Here is a 20,188-nt window from a genome sequence, read left to right on the forward strand (position 1 = left end):
CTGTATATATGTCTAACTTTTGCCAAGAGGTCCTAATTGCTGCCCAGGGCGCCCCCCCCCCCCCCCCTGCGCCCTGCACCCTACAGTGACCGGAGTATGTGGGTGTAGTGTGGGAGCAATGGCGCACAGCTGCGGTGCTGTGCGCTACCTCAGTGAAGACTGGTGTCTTCTGCCGCCGATTTCGAAGTCTTCTTGCTTCTTCCCGGCTTCTGTCTTCCGGCTCTGCGAAGGGGACGGCGGCGCGGCTCCGGGATCGGACGACAAAGGTTGAGATCCTGTGTACGATCCCTCTGGAGCTAATGGTGTCCAGTAGCCTAAGAAGCAGGACCTAGCTTCAGAGAGTAGGGCTGCTTCTCTCCCCTCAGTCCCACGATGCAGGGAGCCTGTTGCCAGCAGATCTCCCTGAAAATAAAAAAACCTAACAAAATACTTTCTTATAGCAAGCTCAGGAGAGCTCACTAAACAGCACCCAGCTCGTCCGGGCACAGATTCAAACTGAGGTCTGGAGGAGGGACATAGAGGGAGGAGCCAGAGCACACCAGAATCCAAATTCTTTCTTAAAGTGCCCATGTCTCCTGCGGAGCCCGTCTATTCCCCATGGTCCTTACGGAGTCCCAGGCATCCACTAGGACGTTAGAGAAATAGGAATTTGATACGCACGATAAGTGCTATATATTGCATATGGATCCTCTCAATTTGCAATGGTAAAAAGTACTTAGTGGGCTATGTGATCCAGTCATATAGCAATGTTGGACTGGAATCACGGGGTTAAGTATCGAAAAAGAGTACAAGTACATTTATTTACACCTACATAGTGCTAGCAAATACTGTTGCATTTTATAATCAGTAATGAAACAAGACCGGGTACAAAGAGACAGACAAAGAGGTATGTGTTGCCTGCTCGCCAGCTTACAATCTGTAAGGAAATAAAATACCGGGTTGGACCCGGGTTTGCGGTGTGAAAGGGGTATTAGAGTGCACATTGATCCGGATCCAAAACGTGTTTAACGCTGCTTTTATACCGCGTTGAAAATGCAGGTCTGCTCAACCCGGGATATTTAAAAGTGGTGCTTTTAGACTGCACCTCGACCCGACGCAATATCCCGGGTTATATTTGCGGTGTGAAAGGGGTATAAGTATTTCCCATTGCATATTGTGTCAGCCAGATTGCAGAGGTTTTAGATGGGCTGTATGATCCGGTCATACAGTTGGCCTTGTGTAGGTGGGTTATGTGAGTGTAGAAAGAGAACTTATGTAAAGTTATGTGCGGATTCTATAGAGGGGATATAATTAGTAGAACATCTTATGAAGGCTATGTGGGTGGTTGTGGATTTTGATAAGCTGTCTTGAAAATGTAAGTTTTCGGGCAACGCTTGAAGGTTGGAAAGCTTGAGGAAAGTCTTGGGGAAATGTGTGACCCTTCAGCTGTGAATCACATATTGCCAAGTCAGGTCTAAAATCAGACATACTTATAGCAGTGAATTTTCAAGGGCTGTCCCACACCATTGATATGATGAAAAACAAAACCTTAAAAAAAAAACATAAAACACAGGCATAGTGTAACACTGTTAAATAGATAAATAGTCAGATAGAATGATTTTGAATTCGGACTCGTACCCAGGTTAGTGGTCTACCCTAGGTAGACATATATCGCCTTATAGGGAGAGGGCCACCGACATGATTTATATCCCAATCCTCCTCTGTTCCTTATAGATATAGACCCTTCTCCAGATAATCCATACACCGTGAATATGCAGATGAAGAAAAGCTCAATAGTATAATACCATATAGTTTTAATTTTACAAACAACATGTACAATAAAATTCTTTTGACAAGTGGACTCTCACCGTGCTTAGTGGTCTACATTCACCAGCACGTTTCGATAACAGGTTTTCTTTTTCTTTTCCTTGAAAAAGATAACAACCTGTTATTGAAACGCGTTGGTGAATGGTAGTTTGTGACACGTGGAGGATTCGCCTGGCTGTTGATGACCACTCCTGGGGACACCTAGTTGTAATCTATTAACATGCTTTTGTCTACTTCCATCTGTAGACCACTAAGCTAGGTGAGAGTCAACTTGTCAAAAGAATTTTATTGTACATGTTGTTTGTAAAATTAAAACCATATGGTATTATACTATTGAGCTTTTCTTCATCCGCATATTCACTGTGTATGGATTATCTGGAGAAGGGTCTATATCTATAAGGAACAGAGGAGGATTGGGATATAAATCATGTCGGTGGCTCGTTCCCTATAAGGCGAAATTTGTCTACCTTGAGTAGACCACTAATCTGGGTACGAGTCCAAATTCAAACTCATTCTTTCTGACTATTTATCTATTTAACAGTGTTACACTATGCCTGTGTTTTATGTTATTTTTTAAGGTTTTGTTTTCCATAATATCAATGGTATTGGACAGCCCTTGAAAATTCATTGAGAAGCGCCTGTGATTTTGTGTGGTAACTATTATTCTGTCTTGTATTTTAAGTGTTGGTGACACTTGACACACTGCTTTTTATTCAGGCTGCTCGATTGGCGCATGATTTGTGATCATTATTTCTTTTACACTTATAGCAGTGACTGCCAACTGCTCTTGCATTTTATAACATCTGTCTGTGTTTTCATTATTATTCAGCCCAGTCCTGTTTACAATGTTATGTAACTGTTTTGCCAAGTGGTAGAATTAAAAACAGCAAAACATACCCAAAAACAAATCAGTTATCCCCATTATTGCCTTCTATCTGGTAAACCCACCTATTTATACCCCATACCATGTTATGTCATGTATGTTATTTTTTATGCTTTAAAACCCTCAGTGTATTGAAGGAAAATGAAAAAGAGAAGCAGTTACTTGTGTACGGAAAACTCCAGCTCATATTTGTCTTGTTCCGCTGATGCGGCTTTTCCCTCTACACTGCAGTCATGGTCTAAGGCAGCATTCTTGTACAGTCATTTTTATTTTGTTTTCTTTCTTTTTTTACAAATGGGTAAGTTGCTGCCAATTTCCCCTACACTATGCACCTCAACTTGTAACCAGCATCAGTTTTCCCATTAAAGTACTTTCTTTAGCATCGGTTTCCAGCTAAGATGCCTTTTCCACTGCAGAACTATTCATTTAACACAATTGTAAAAGAATAAATAAAATCCTGAAACAAAAAAAGGGGAAGAAAGTTCACTGAGCTCAGTATGTAACAAAGAGGCCCCAGTGTAGCTGTCTATGTGTAATGAAGAAGTACGGTCCTGCCGTCTGTCTACCACACAGCAAAGCCATTCAGCGCTAAGCCAAGCCTGGTTTCCAAGGACTGCTCAGGGGCAAAGGCTGGTCACAGTAGTGAGTATGTGTATTGTGGTTAGCCAGGCTCACTTCTCCATGTGGAACAAGAAGTGAACATAACTTTCAGCTAAATATAATAATGATATATCAGTGACTAGAGTTAATATGTTACATGCTAAATATCTGAATGTACATACAGTTAAGGCGATAGAGATTGGAGAAGCATATTGCACAGTATCTTCTATTTCTGGTGTTTTGTGAATACTTTTGTGGTGCTGTGAATTATGACTGAACTGGAATCTGTCTTTACATCTACAGATGAAATCATGCAGCAAGAAATCAGGCCTCTGCTTGCTGTCGATATCATGGAGCAGCTTCACAGACAGTTTGCTACCCTGCCAGGTAAGTGTACCCAGGACGATGAAACCTCTGCAGGTTGGCAGAAGGGGTGGTAGACATCATGCATGGTAGTGTATAATATTTTAGTGCGATCACAAAATGTATTGCTCATAAAAGTGACATTATTTAACAACTAAAATGATATCTTTATTTTCTTAGTATTAGAAAAGTGATACCTGTTGTGTTCGTTTCTTTACAACTACCATACTTTGAGTGTTGGTCAGTGGATGGTACACCATTGTTTTTGTTACTAGTTATTATCATACATTTATCCCTATAGTTTAACTTATATGTCTCCTTCTACCTGCTTTGGAAAATACTACTGCACCATTTAATCATCATTAAATGAAATTGTAACATAAAATGATACCTGTAAGAGGCAGGAGTTTAGAGATGCATTCCTATAACATCCCTGATGGGAATACAGGTTCTGGATTATATGGGGCACGCTACAGTTCCAGTCAAATTTGTAAAGTACAGTAGTAGTAGTAGTATACTTCTGTGCAGTTCCAGAAATACATTGATGGATCAATATGAATCATGGTACTTCCACACTGGCTCTTTATACACCAGGGTATAACTACCCCTGGAAGCTGGCATTTATCCTCTCCTTACACCTTTACACTGTAGGCAGCGCAGATGCAGAGTTCTTGTGATGGTACCACAAATACACTGTATGAAATCTGCATAGGATAAACATAAGGGGGGTCATTCCGACCCATTTGCATGCTGCTGGTTGTCGCAGAAGAAAGAAGAAGGACCAGAAGATAGAAGAAATTGATTGCTAGCACGATCGCAAGCAGATTGACAGCGGGAAGGTGTTCCGGGGCGGATACTCACCGTTTTCTGGGAGTGGTGAGTCCAGCGCAGGCGTGTCCAGGCGTTTGGAGGGCGGATGTCTGACATCAATTCCGGGACCTGCGTTGCTGGATCGATCGCACAGGGTAAGTAACTCTTACCCTGGTCTTGTTTTACAGGAATCTTTTTTTGCATAGCAGGGCTGCACAAGCGTTTGCAGCCCTGCTATGCAGAAATACACTCCCTCATAGGCGGCGTCTAGTTGATCGCACGGGCAGCAAAAAGTTGCTACGTGCGATCAACTCGGAATGATCCCCAAGGTTCCTAGGGCAGCTGTAAGGTAGACATACCAGAAAGCCCTAATAGGACACCAGTGACCCAGACTGGTAGGTTGTCACAAGAATGTGTGACCACCTTTATTTCTATACTGTTAGAGGTGTAGTTGAGCGGAGTGTGCAGTGCTGCATGTTGACAAAAATGTCAACATGGTCATTATGTCGACACTGCATGTTGACAGTAAAGATGGCAACATAGCATTTTAATGCTAAATTTAGGGTTAGGTTAAAATAAGGAAAAATGCTATGTTGACACTTTGATTGTCAACATGCACATTGTTGACATAATTATGTCCATATCGACATTTCTCTATGTCGAGATGTTACATGTCAACATGACATCCATGCCGACTTACTGACAACATTCTAGTGTCGACATTCTGACTTTGAATGTTGACATATCATACACCACCTGGCAGTTCCTGATTGGCTGCCAGTCCGCTAGCTCCGATTGGCTCACGGCCGCCATTGAATTCAAAATAGCACCATTTGGTCTAATCCCTAATGCTCATCTGCCGGTGGTCCCGATCAAACAGGACTCCTGCCACCCGGGCCCCCTCACGGTTCAGGCCCAGGACTGAAGTACCGGCTGTCCCCCTTGATGGCGGCCCTGTACACATGCACCGTAGACTCTGGCACATTATATGTGCATAATGCACCTTCATACATGCACACGTGAAAGTGGCACTTTATACCCCATGTCCACGTCTTCAGTTTTATTTTGTTTTAGATGTTTTATTTACATTTTTCAAATATGGGAATAACTTATCAAGGATACAAATTCACTAATACACACTACTAGGTAATGAAAGAAAGGACAGGTAATCTAGAGAGAGTGGAGAAAGTATAAACCTAGGTAAACTAGAAAAGAGGCCGGTGATCCGTCCATGGAGACAATGGGCCAAATGTAATATAGTGAGAGTTTCAAAAAGTGAGAGATTTGGTAAGGTTTTGCAGTTCTTTTTAAAGTGGCAATCATTTAAACAGCAAGATCAACCTGGTTTTGCAGTGTAAATGATTGCCACTTTAAAAAAAAAAATGAAAAACCTTACCAAACATCTCACTTTCTGAAACTCTCACTCTGTTACATTTGGCCCATAGTATTTTTTAAAAGTCTTAGGCGCCAATTAGTCCAAATAGCATATGCAGAGACCCGTTTGTCTGCTCTTATTTTCTAAGCATGCACGGTACTGTTTTAAAAAATATATATTTACAGCAATTTTAATAGTCAGTAAATGTAATTTATGCATTCTTTTTTTTAAAAGTGTTATCTTATGTGTTTTCCTAAAGCCAGTCATTTTAGAATTATTTATTTGTACCTTATTATTTTAGGGATAATTCAATTCTCTTTGCAGGGATTTAGCTCCTTGGTTAAGTGCCCAAAGCTATTCAATTGCTCGTGCTGTAAACCAGTGACCAACAGATTTCTGCTTACACCCTCCTGAGAGTGCGAGCAGAAATCTTCACTAACTAGTGTTTTGGGGTTAGTCGTGGTGTTACTGGCTGCATCATGCCCGGCACCAAACCTGGGAGCAGCAGTTTACTGCGACTAAACATCGGCATTAGTCAATCTTAAGAGCTGGGCGCGATGTAGTCAGTTGAATAGCTTCAGGCATTTAACCTGGGAGTTACATACCCGTGAAGAGAATCGACTTCCCCCCTTTGTGACATCTATTTGTTAGAGAAGCCTAGACAGTTACATAAATTATGTGTATTATCGCTGTTCCCATGGTCCCAGCCATAGGTGTGCGCAGGGGGGGTGCCTGGTGCGCACAGGCACCCCCTAATGTCTGGCACCGCGATCTCACATGCCTGATGCAGCGATCGCCGAGCAGGCTGATTACTGTCCCCTCTGCGCTGCACCCTGTCAGGACTGTATTACTGACCGGACGCCTGGGTTAATCAAGGATGCCACTGCCACCGGCTTTCAAACTCCCACCCGTCACATGCCCACCTCTATCCTTCTATGCTATGCCAACGCCAGCCACTGATGAGGAGCAGCATGCAGCCAGCGTTCCTCTTAGGTAGACAAATTCAATACTGGCAGGCGGCCGGCAGCAGCAATGACACGTCACTCGTTTATCCAGCAGCAGCAGCAGTACTAGTCTGCGACTGTCAGTGTCAGTGAGTGACTGACGTGTAAGTAAGCTGCTGCAGCTTGCAGGGGAAAGAGAGGGGGAGCCAGACCAGGGTGAGGAGGAGCAGTGTAATTGCAGTGAGTGCCATCAGGGGTGTTTGTTTGGTGCACACCACAACATCTGACAATGTATCTGCTTTATTAGGATTGGTGCAAGGGTGGATATTTAATATTGCGTTGACCGTCAATAGATGGTGCTAAACACGCCCAAAACGCGGTGCTAAAAACACGCCTCCGACGGTGCACCCCCTAATAAAATGTGCTGCGCACGCCTATGGTCCCAGCCTGAGCCCATCATTGAATCTTATATGCATGTACAGCATCAAGTTTCCCTAATTGTATCTGGAATAGCTGGATAATGTACTATGGGGAAAGTCTGCTGTGTGTCTGTTAGACCATGTGCACTAAAACCTCATCAGCATGTGGCTTTCATACAGCTATTGGTGCATAGCTCCCACCGGATAATGACAACATGTGTGTTTGCAGTTGTAATAAAAGTATTGCAATTACTCACATGTTTCCTCGCTACAGTGTGAACCAGCTACTCACGTATCTTCTGAAAACAAGGATTCTGAAATATGTACCTAATTGCTCTAAAACACAGGTTCTCAAACTCAGTCCTCGGGACCCCACACAGTGCATGTTTTGCAGGTCTCCTCAGAGAATCACAAGTGACATAATTAGCTCCGCCTGTGGACCTTTTAAAATGTGTCAGTGAGTAATTAATACACCTGTGCACCCGCTGGGTTACCTGCAAAACATGCACTGTGTGGGGTCCTGAGGACCGAGTTTGAGAACCACTGCTCTAAAATATCCTGGCTATAGAACAGATCAGATGTGACTTCTCTATAGTTTAGCTCTAAAATAGTGGGTCCAAAGTGTTCTTGAAGTACGGCACCCTACAGTATCACCACTATTTGCATGACACCCCTAGGCCAAAAGTTTCTTATTGAGAAATTCAGTAAAAATTATTAAATAAGTATATTTGTTGTTACCTGTTATCCTTAGGGTCAGTTATGTGGTGGTGGACAGGAATGTGCTGGTGATAAGCTGGGTCAGTTTTGGCCCTACTGCTTGGGGGTCCACCTCTGGAGAACAAGTTCCAGACTGCACTTGAATTCTACAATATAAATATGTTACCTTATACTGCACAGACCTGTGGTGTATATTCTACAATGCATTGCTGTTATTAATCTAGTACATTATCATGCATGCTCTAGCAGTATTTACTATATTTATCAAGGAACCCAGGCCATGCTCTCTCTGATGAGTTAGGCAAGCAAATGTGGTGGCTGGCCTTACCCCTTCTGGAGACTGGCCACACCCGTAAGCATGGGCCCCTACCACCGCATTCCCCTAGTGGGTCCATTATGTCTCAGTCCAACACTGAGCTGAATACACTCTAGGCAATTTTTATTAACAATATGGACGATAACGACATTTCTGAACGATATCGCCCAGTGTGTACTCTCTATTTTGTCAATGGTGTGCGCTGTCGTCTGTACATGTAGGTCAGTTTTGACTATATCATCTGAAACTGCATGTTTGGTGTGGTGGCAGGGTGACGCCACTGAACGATATAGTTAGTGATATAGTTTGCCCGGGAGTTCAAGGAAAAACAGTGATGATATTGCTCATGGAACATATCGTCTAGTGTGAAGCAGCTCAAATTACATAGTTTCTAATTGGCAGCCACCAGTTCTGGGTTTGTTGATCACATTGACCATAAATAATTTAATTCGGTCCCGGACCACCAACCCGTGACATCCCTGCAAGTGCCTCGGCACCCCGTTTTGGAACCACTGCTCTAAACCTTATACAGGTTGAGTATCCCTTATCCAAAATGCTTGGGACCAGAAGTATTTTGGATATCAGATTTTTCCGTATTTTGGAATTATTGCATACCAAAATGAGATATCATGGCGATGGGACCCAAGTCTAAGCACAGAATGCATTTATGTTTCATATACACCTTATACACACAGCCTGAAGGTCATTTTAGCCAATATTTTTATTTTTTTTTAAACATATTTTTATTGAAACAATATATGTAATACATACATAAAATTTTCACAGTAAATCAAAGCTATATTAAATAGGAAAAAGCGAAAGGGGAGTAAATAATAATATAACCGAATCCCCAATCAAGAGACATTTTGAACACAGTACAAACAAGAATATTACACATGTATGAAACATGCCCCCCGGGGCTTCAGTAACCGCTATATTAGGAGCTGATGTAGTCAGCTGACCCAGACGCGAGCAGGTGAGGACAACAAAAAACAAAAAAACAGTGCCCATATGCCAGCTTCCTCCCAGTCGTCTACCGAGTCAAGAATGGCATTCAGTCCTATAGCACAATCGGCGGATCACCCGCAATTGTTCTAGTCAAAAACCATTCTGTGTCAGAGAAGGAATGATGGAGCTGCGTCCTAACTGCTGTCGACAAGGTCGTTATATAGCTTTCCCATACTTCAAAGAATCTCTGTATCTTAGTATCTTTGTCCAGCAAAATTCCTATCCATTCCATCCGAAAGAGATAAAATAATTTGGCCTTAAACAACGAAAGTGTAGGTGGATCCCTAGCCACCCATACTTGCAGAATAGCCTTTCTAGCTGCTATACTAACTGCTAGCAGTAACTTCCTACTTCCCTGAGAGAGACGTAAGTCCGGGGAGAATATACCGAAAAGCACCTATTTTGGGCACAAACTCCAATAATTCACTAGGTTAGTCGTTAAGTAATTCCTTATCCTTATCCAGAACTGTCGAATCAGGGGGCATGTCCACAAGCAGTGATATAGGTCTGCCTGTGGAGAACCACATTTCCAACATGTATGCGTGTCAGCTAGCCCTACGAGACATCGTCTATGAGGCGATAAATAAGTCCTGTGCAAAATATTGAGAGACATTTCTTTATACCTCGAAGAGGGAAACAGTTTACAAGCTTTTACATGGGCCTTAAGCAAGTCAGTCGTCTCGATTCCAGGGATGCACTCCCCCCAGGACCGGATACCCCCCTGTCCCGTAGAGTAGTCTAGAACAGTCCGAAAGTATCCGTATGTCATTGAAATTGCCTTACTAACTCTAGGGGCTTGTTGCAGTAGTTTATCAATCGGATTGTTCTAATCCATAGGTGAGAGACAGCCAATAGTAGCAGAAACATAATGTTGGGCTAATAGAAAGGCCACAGGATAGGCCAGTAAAACTGGATATCTAGCAGTGGCTTCCTGGAACGTGAGCAGCCTCAGGCCCCGTGGATCCACCAAATGTGCTATCTTGGAGACACCCCCCACCCACCAGATATTGAATGGATATTGCGCCCTACCCTCCTGGAAGTCTGGATTAGCCATGAATGGCGGGTACAGTGATTTGTGGTAATTCAGATCTAGTTTATTACGCATCTCAGTCCGTAGCTTTTTAATGTTCCACAATAGTGGATTCCTCCTCCACTCCCCGGACACCTCCCGAGTACGCAAATGTAAAAAGGCGACCAGGTCCCCCCCTTGTAGGAATTCTCTATCTAAGTCAGTGTTTGTGTAGTTGGTGTCATTGTGCACCCAGTCATGCAAATACCGTAGTTGAGCGGCATGTGAATACCAAAGAACATTAGGAAAATTAATTCCCCCATTCTCCGTGGTTTGCTGTAGTTTAATCAAGGCTATACGTGGTTTTTTTCCCTGCCAAATAAAATTTTAGCCAATATTTTTAATAACTTTGTGCATTAAACAAAGTGTGTCTACATTCACACAATTCATTTATGCTTCATATACACCTTATACACACAGCCTGAAGGTCATTTAATACAATATTTTTAATAACTTTGTGTATTAAACAAAGTTTGTGTACATTGAGCCATCAAAAAACAAAGATTTCACTATCTCACTCGCACTCAAAAAATTCCGTATTTCGGAATATTCCGTATTTCGGAATATGTGGATATGGGATACTCAACCTGTAATACATTTACATATGTATTGTCTCATTTTATGGCGCAATCCCAGACTGTAAGGGTTTTCCCTGGAATTTTCTCTTACGCCCTTGAGGATACCGGGGTCCACAGTACCATGGGATATAGGGGGTAATTCCAAGTTGATCGCAACAGGAATTCTGTTAGCAATTGGGCAAAACCATGTGCACTGCAGGGGAGGCAGATTTAACATGTGCAGAGAGCGTTAGATTTGGGTGTGGTGTGTTCAATCTGCAATCTAATTTGCAGTGTAAAAATAAAGCAGCCAGTATTTACCCTGCACAGAAATAAAATAATCCACCCAAATCTAACTCTTTCTGCACATGTTATATCTGACTCCCCTGCAGTGCACATGGTTTTGCCCAACTGCTAAAAAATTTCCTGCTGCGATCAACTTGGAATTACCCCCATAGACGGGTCCGCTAGGAGCCTTGGACACTTTAAGAAATCAATAGTGTGCACTGGCTCCTCCCTCTATGCCCCTCCTACCAGACTCCGTTTAGAAAATGTGCCTGGAGCAGCCGGTCACACTTTGGAGAGCTCCTGAGGAGTTTTCTACATTTATTATTCTATTTGTTATTTTCAGTCAGGGCTATTTGCTAACAGCTTGACTGCTTCGTGGGACTTAGGGGGGAGAACGGCCCAACTTCCTCAGAGTTAATGGTCCCGTTTCTCTGCTGACAGGACAATGCACTCCTGAGGGAGTCATTCGCGAGCCACAGCGCAGCGCCCCCCCCCCCTCCACCGCAGCACGCCGCCACCCCCTGACAGAGCCAGAAGACTGAAGAGTGGTGAGTACAGCACCGGCGGTCTGCTAACGGCATAAGGGTAGGAGCACAGCTCTGAGAGCACTCTGGGGGCTCGGAAGGACATTTTCATGTAGGTGTCCCGCTGCTGAGGGGCGCGCTGAGCCACCACTGTTACCCACACTGACTACAGACATAATAGGGGTTTTAACCCGCTGTTATTCACAAAAATTACTAAAGGTCAGTTTCAATAAAGTGTGGGAAGCCGCGCGCCATTAAGGGGTGGGGCTTCTCACTGAGCGGATCCAGCAGCTCACCAGCGCCATTTTCCCTCTGCAGATTGTACAAGCAGCACATACAGAGAAGCGCACCTCCTCCACAAGAGAGCAGCCACGTCGGCTCAGCAGGGGACGGGGCAGGGCAATGATGGGCAGAGGAGGCGGAGGCAGAATGTGGGTGGTACGGAGGCGTGGTTGGCGAGACGCGTCATTTAAGCCGCATACCCCGCTCTGTAATGCCGATATTACAGGCATTATACTGCAGGGGGCGTGGATATGATGACGCGATTCAACAAGAATCGCGTCATCGACTGCCCGGACTGCCCACTTTTCTCACTAAGTGGGCGGCCAGGCGGGGGGGGGGGGGCACAACATTCGAGAGACTTGCCTGCTCTTCCGGGGGATGGGAGTGTCACCCGACTTTCGGGAGCCTCCCGGCCATCCCGGGAGAGTAGGCAAGTATGGTGATAGTATACTAAGCCCTATTAAGGTGCTAGTATCGCGACCCAGCTAAAAAAAATTGCTTTGGCTAAAGGGGCACTGTGTGGCTGGCTCTGACTTTGGTGTCTCCCTAAGACCCTGTATAGATAATCTGTGTTCCCATTGTGTGTATGTGTGGGTGTCCCTTCACAATCATGTCCAGTGACTGCATGTCATGCACAGCGGAGTGTCTTACCTCCCCTAGGTACTCACTACCCTGTACTCAGGATAATGGGGGTAATTCTGAGTTGATCGCAGCAGCAAGTTTGTTAGCAATTGGGCAAATCCATGTGCACTGCAGGGGGGGGGGGGCAGATTATAACATGTGCAGAGAGAGTTAGATTTGGGTGGGTTATATTATATACACGGAGGCTTCCATTCCTAGGAATGATCCTGGATATGGATGAACAAAGGGTGTTCCTTCTGTTGGTAAAGGCATTGGTAATCCAGTCAATAATGCGGGATGTCCTAGAACCAACCCGGATATCGGTGCATCTGTGCATTCGTCTTCTGGGTAAGATGGTAGCCTCTTATGAGGCTCTGCAGTACGGAAGGTTTCATGCAAGGCCATTCCAGCTGGATCTGTTGGACAAATGGATACGTCTGTCGCCAAAAGCCAGGTTTTCTCTTCTGTTGTGGCTCCAGACTTCTCACCTGACCGAGGTCGATGGTTCGGGATTCAAAATTGGATTCTGCTAACCATGGACACAAGCCTCAGAGGTTGGGTAGCAGTCACCCAAGGGGAACAATTTCAAGGAAAATGGTCAAGTCAGGAAGCCATTCTTCCGATCAATATTCTGGAACTAAGGGCCATATGCAATGCCCTTCTTCTAGCTTTGCATCTTCTTGAAGATTAAGCCATTTAGGTTCAGTCGGACAATGTGACGGCAGTAACGTACATAAACCGACAAGGCGGAACGAAGAGCAGAGCTGCAATGTCGAAGGTAACAAAAATTCTCCTCTGGGCAGAAAGACACGCAGTGGCGCTGTCGGCAATCTTCATTCCGGGAGTAGACAACTGGGAAGCGGACTTCCTCAGCAGACACGACCTCCACCCAGGAGAGTGGGGCCTTCACCCACAGGTGTTTGAGTCCTTAACAAGTCGGTGGGGTATTCCACAGATAGACATGATGGCCTCTCGTCTCAACAAGAAGCTAAAACGCTGTTGTTCCAGGTCGAGGGACCCACTCTGCTACCTTTATGGTCGAGGCCTTAAAGGAAATTGGTTTGTTCAACGCACGCACCACTGCCATGGCAGTTTCAGCATGTAGGGGCTTGTGGCTGTGCCAGTGGACGGCGGATTCCAGGAAAGGAGTGGAAAATCTACCTTTCACAGGTGAAGTCCTGTTTGGAGATGAACTGGATAAGTTTATATCCAAGGCTACGGCGGGTAAGTCTACATATCTTCCTTCCGCAGCACCCCCAGCTAGAAAAACCTACTCTGCTCCGACTCTGCAGTCCTTTTGGACAGCGAAATTCAAAGGCAGATCCAAGGGATCTTCTACAGCCTTCAAAGGTAGTAAAGGTAAAACCAGAAAACTGGCCGTTGCAGGTTCTCAGGAACAGAACCCCGGATCTGCTTTCTCGAAGCCTTCGGCATGACGGTGGTCCACACTGCCTGGAAGACAGGCAGGTGGGAGCTCGGTTACATTATTTCAGTCACGTTTGGGCAACATCTTGCCAGGATCCCTGGGTAATAGATCTTATCACCCAGGGATACAGACTGGAGTTTCAGGAACTCCCACCTCACAGATTCTTTAAATCAGGCTTACCAGCTTCTCCGGAAGCAATTGTGACAATTCAAAAATTGGTTCAGACTCAGGTAATTGTCCCAATTCCACTTCAACTACAAAACAAGGGTTATTACTCCAACCTGTTTGTGGTTCCGAAACCGGACGGTTCGGTGAGGCCCAGTCTCAACCTCAAATCTCTGAACCCGTATTTAAGGGTGTTCAAATTCAAGATGGAGTCTCTGAGAGCGGTGATCTCAGGTCTGGAGGAGAGGAAATTCCTGCTGTCTCTGGACATCAATTTGGCCACCTCATCAGGCGTATCTAAGGTTAGCACTGCAGGACTGTCACTACCAGTTTCAGGCCCTGCCATTTGGCCTCTCCACGGCACCAAGGATATTCACCAAGGTAATGGCAGAGATGATGTTTCTCCTCCGCAAGCAGCTAGTGAACATTATACCATACCTGGGTGACCTGCTGATAAAAGCGCCTTCCAGGGAGAGGTTGTTGGACAGCATTGCCCTCTCAACCCGACTTCTCCAGGATCACGAGTGGATTCTGAACCTGCCAAAATTCCTCCTGGGACCAACACGGAGGCTTCCATTCCTAGGAATGATCCTGGATATGGATGAACAAAGGGTGTTCCTTCTGTTGGTAAAGGCATTGGTAATCCAGTCAATAATGCGGGATGTCCTAGAACCAACCCGGATATCGGTGCATCTGTGCATTCGTCTTCTGGGTAAAATGGTAGCCTCTTATGAGGCTCTGCAGTACGGAAGGTTTCATGCAAGGCCATTCCAGCTGGATCTGTTGGACAAATGGATACGTCTGTCGCCAAAAGCCAGGTTTTCTCTTCTGTGGTGGCTCCAGACTTCTCACCTGACCGAGGTCGATAGTTCGGGATTCAAAATTGGATTCTGCTAACCATGGACACAAGCCTCAGAGGTTGGGGAGCAGTCACCCAAGGGGAACAATTTCAAGGAAAATGGTCAAGTCAGGAAGCCATTCTTCCGATCAATATTCTGGAACTAAGGGCCATATGCAATGCCCTTCTTTTAGCTTTGCATCTTCTTGAAGATTAAGCCATTTAGGTTCAGTCGGACAATGTGACGGCAGTAACGTACATAAACCGACAGGGCGGAACGAAGAGCAGAGCTGCAATGTCGAAGGTAACAAAAATTCTCCTCTGGGCAGAAAGACACGCAGTGGCGCTGTCGGCAATCTTCATTCCGGGAGTAGACAACTGGGAAGCGGACTTCCTCAACAGACACGACCTCCACCCAGGAGAGTGGGGCCTTCACCGACAGGTGTTTGAGTCCTTAACAAGTCGGTGGGGTATTCCACAGATAGACATGATGGCCTCTCATCTCAACAAGAAGCTAAAACGCTGTTGTTCCAGGTCGAGGGACCCACAAGCAGTGGCAGTGACTCCTTGGGTCTACCAGATGATTTACATGTTCCCACCTCTTCCTCTGATCCCAAGAATTCTCAAAAGAATAAAAAGGGAAAAGGTTCAAGCAATTCTCATTGCTCCAGATTGGCCGAGAAAGGCCTGGTACGCTGATCTACTGGAGTTGCTCCTGGAGGACCTGTGGCCTCTGCCTCTACGAGAGGATCTTCTGCAACAGGGGCCGTTTATCTATCAAGACTTACCGCAACTACGTTTGACGGCATGGAAGTTGAGCATCAGATTTTAGCCCGGAAAGGCATTCCGAACAAGGTTATTCCAACCCTGATCCAAGCTAGGAAGGGGGTAACGTCTAAACATTTGGGCTCTTTGAAAGTCCAGATTTCGGCCATGCCCATTTTCTTCCAGAAACAATTGGTTTCCCTCCCTGAAGTTCAGGTGTTTTTGAAGGGTGTTCTGCACATCCAACCGCCCTTTGTGCCTCCCACGGCACCTTGGGATCTTAACGTGGTGTTGAAATTTCTGTAGTCAGATTGGTTTGAGCCTTTACAGGAGGTGGATGTAAACTTTCTTACATGGAAGATCGTCACACTATTGGCCTTGGCTTCGGCACGGCGTGTTTCGGAATTGGGAGCCTTGTCTCACAAGAGCCCCTATTTGATTTTTCATGACGATAGAACTTCCAAAGGTGGTGTCTGTGTTTCATATCAACCAGCCAATGGTGGTTTCCGGTGCTTGCTGACACCTCTTCTACTTCAAAGTCCCTGGATGTTGTGAGGGCTTTGAAAATCTATGTGAAGAGAACAGCTCATTACAGAAAATCTGACTCGCTGTTTGTTCTCTATGATCCCAATAAAATTGGGTGTCCTGCTTCAAAGCAGACAATTGCACCCTGGATCAGGCTTACCATCCAGCATGCTTACTCTATGGCAGGTTTGCTGGTTCCTAACTCTGTTCATGCCCACTCGGTCGGTGGGTCCTTCCTGGGCGGCTGCCCTGGGTGTCTCGGCTTTACAGCTCTGCTGAGCAACTACTTGGTCGGGTTCGAACACGTTTGCTGAGTTCTACAAGTTCGATACTTTGGCCTCTGAGGACCTTCAGTTTGGTCAATCAGTTCTGCAGGAACCTCAGCACTCTCTCACCCGGTTTGGGAGCTTTGGTACATCCCCATGGTACTAATGTGGACCCCAGTATCCTCTAGGATGTAAGAGAAAATAGGATTTTAATTACCTACCGGTAAACCTTTTCTCGTAGTCAGTAGAGGATACTGGGCGCCCGCCCAGTGCTTCATGTTTCCTGCCCTGTTACTTCGTTAAGTAATATTGTTGGTTCAGCTGTTGCTGTTCCTGTTCAGTTTTGGTTAGCGCCATGCTTGTTTGTGTGTGCTGGTTCGAATCTCACCACTGTTCTATTACATCCTTCCTCAGGATATGTCCGTCTCCTCGGGCACAGTTTCTAGACTGAGTCTGGTAGGAGGGGCATAGAGGGAGGAGCCAGTGCACACTATTGATTTCTTAAAGTGCCCAAGGTTCCTAGTGGACCTGTCTATACCCCATGCTACTAATGTGGACTCCAGTATCCTCTATGGACTACGAGAAAAGGATTTACCAGTAGGTAATTAAAATCCTATTTTTTCTTTGTGGAAAAGGCACTTATTTTTCAGCATTTGTCAACTGCACTAGGTCTTAGAAGACTTTTAGTTGAGAAGTACTTGTGGATTGTACTCATTGTATATAATGGGAAGTGTAGTACTTTTGGGGCTATTCAGACCTCATTGCGGTTAACTGAAAATTGCAAAAGGATGATTTTTAATCAACTGCGCATGCACCATGGCCGCAATGCATAAGCACAACCCTTCACTATGCGATGGCATCCAGGAAGGATTTGCGATCACATAGTGATTGAGAGGCGGCAGGTGTCCGGGGGCGGCGATTCCTTTTCTGGGCTGGCCAATGACGTTGTCTGCATTTGCTGCGAGCAGAAACATGGCAGCAATGTTGCATAGGCAGGGGTCAACCTCTATTTGATCGCATTGTGGGGCAGCCCGACCCATGCTGGGCGGCCTTTCCCTGTGCTGGACAGCCCCCAGTATGTGATTTTAGTGGGCGCAGATTTTGATAAGATTGCAAAATCTGCAACCATCTCTGAATAACCCCCTATGTTCACAGACATATCGCACCAGCCCTACAACACAACCAATGCCAATATATTTGCAGATATATTGGCGCAACTGGGTGTGTGCACGGGCAACCCACCGACTGCCCATACACTTTCTGCGTGGGCTTGCGTCACAGGTGGGTTGGCAAGTTCAAATGCCCACCCAGCTGTGATGTGAGACACAAAATATCAATTGGTAAGTGTATATGCTTACCTTAATCAGCCACTCCATCAGTACACGGCAGGGCCACCGTCAAGTCTGCGTAGTGTGTACCCCTTCTTTCTCTCCACCTCTTTACTTCACACCCCCAATCTCTCTCCCCCTGACATTTTCTCTTCCCCTCACTTTACCCATCTTTTCTCTCTTTTCCCCACCCCACACTTTTCTCTTCACCTCTCCTTCTTGCTCTTCTACTGGAAATGGCTAATGCCCATCGTGTTTGGCAGTCATTGATGGTCTGATGGTGAGTGTTTTTCCCCCCATTGGTGACTGCCAGCCCCAATGCTGCATTGATGGCTCACCATCAATGGTTATTTTATTGATCGTGGAAACTGATCGAGTATCGATGGCAAAGCCATTAGTGGTCATCACTATCCCCCACTGTCAATCTCTATCACCACCCCCTCTATCTCTCCTGTGCATCTCTGACACAAGTAGGAGGAGTCAGGGTTCATGACATAGGGGGTCATTCCGAGTTGATCGCTCGCTAGCTATTTTTTGCAGTGCTGCGATCAGATAGTCGCCGCCAATGGGGGAGTATATTTTCGCTTTGCAAGTGTGCGAACGCTTGCGCAGCAGAGCGGTATCGGTATAAAAAAGCTTTGTGCAGTTTCTGAGTAAGCCTGAACTTACTCATCCGCTGCGAACACTTCAGTCTGTCCAGTCCCAGAATTGATGTCAGACACCCGCCCTGCAAACGCTTGGACACGCCTGCGTTTTTCCAGCCACTCCCTGAAAACGGTCAGTTGACACCCATAAATGCCCTCTTCCTGTCAATCTCCTTGCGGTCGGCTGTGCGAATGGATTGTTCGTTAAATCCATCACCCAGCAACAATCCGCTTTGTACCCATAGGAAGTGCCTGCGCATTGCGGTCCATATGCGTGCGCAGTTTTGCAGAGTTTTGACCTGATCGCAGCTCTGCAAAAAATAGCTAGCGACCGATCAACTCGGAATGACCTCCATAATTTCTATCAGCAGTTGATTTTATTATATAGATATATAAATAGAATAATATGTTTGTGTTAATACATTTATTATTTCCTGTAAATGATATCTATATCTCTGATAGTATCATAAATTCTTATTTCTTGCATTTGGAAAAAGTGTGTATTACAGGTTGAGTATCCCATATCCAAATATTCCGAAATACGGATTGTTCCGAAACACAGACTTTTTGGAGTGAGACTGAGATAGTGAAACCTTTGTTTTTTGATGGCTCAATGTACACAACCTTTGTTTAATACACAAAGTTATTAAAAAATATTGTATTAAATGACCTTCAGGCTGTGTGTATAAGGTGTATATGAAACATAAATGAATTGTGTGAATGTACACACACACACTTTGTTTAATGCACAAAGTTATTAAAAATATTGGCTAAAATGGCCTTCAGGCTGTGTATAAGGTGTATATGAAACATAAATGCATCCTGTGCTTAGACTTAGGTCCCATCGCCATGATATCTCATTATGGTATGCAATTATTCCAAAATACGGAAAAATCCGGTATCCAAAATACTTCTGGTCCCAAGCATTTTGGATAAGGGAAACTCAACCTGTATAAGAATAATGCACCCCATACTGCAAATTATTATGGATACTAGAAGTCACCTTTTAATTCTGTGAGTTGTATAAAGCATTCGTTGCTGAACTCCTTGGTGTATTCTAATACAGGTTGAGTCTCCCTTATCCAAAATGCTTGGGACCAGAGGTATTTTGGATATGGGATTTTTCCGTATTTTGGAATAATTGCATACCATAATGAGATATCAAGGTGATGGGACCTAAATCTAAGCACAGAATGCATTTATGTTACATATACACCTTATACACACAGCCTGAAGGTAATTTTAGCCAATATTTTTTATAACTTTGTGCATTAAACAAAGTGTGTGTACATTCACACAATTCATTTATGTTTCATATACACCTTATACACACAGCCTGAAGGTCATTTAATACAATATTTTTAATAACTTTGTGTATTAAACAAAGTTTGTGTACATTGAGCCATCAAAAAACAAAGGTTTCACAATCTCACTATCGCTCAAAAAAGTCCGTATTTCGGAATATTCCGTATTGGAATATGGATATGATACTCAACCTGTACCTGCATGTTCGGTTCCTCGGAATCCGAACCCCCCCGAACTTCAGCCTTTTTACACGGGTCCGAGGCAGACTCGGATCTTCCCGCCTTGCTCGGTTAACCCTAGCGCGCCCGAACGTCATCATCCCGCTGTCGGATTCTCGCGAGACT

General features: G+C 44.9%; 1 protein-coding gene across 5 annotated transcripts in view; it reads left to right on the top strand.

Annotated features, from left to right (window-relative positions):
• MCF2L2 (MCF.2 cell line derived transforming sequence-like 2) overlaps positions 1 to 20,188 on the top strand; it is a 1,017,734-nt gene that overhangs the window by 172,926 nt on the left and 824,620 nt on the right. For all 5 annotated transcript variants that reach the window (XM_063916343.1, XM_063916344.1, XM_063916345.1 and 2 more), the window contains exon 2: positions 3,593 to 3,676. In XM_063916343.1, coding sequence (XP_063772413.1) covers positions 3,593 to 3,676 — 84 coding nt within the window. The remainder of the gene's footprint in view (positions 1 to 3,592; positions 3,677 to 20,188) is intronic.

Source organism: Pseudophryne corroboree, chromosome 4 (assembly GCF_028390025.1).
Source record: "Pseudophryne corroboree isolate aPseCor3 chromosome 4, aPseCor3.hap2, whole genome shotgun sequence".
In the NCBI taxonomy this organism is placed as follows: Eukaryota; Metazoa; Chordata; class Amphibia; order Anura; family Myobatrachidae; genus Pseudophryne; species Pseudophryne corroboree.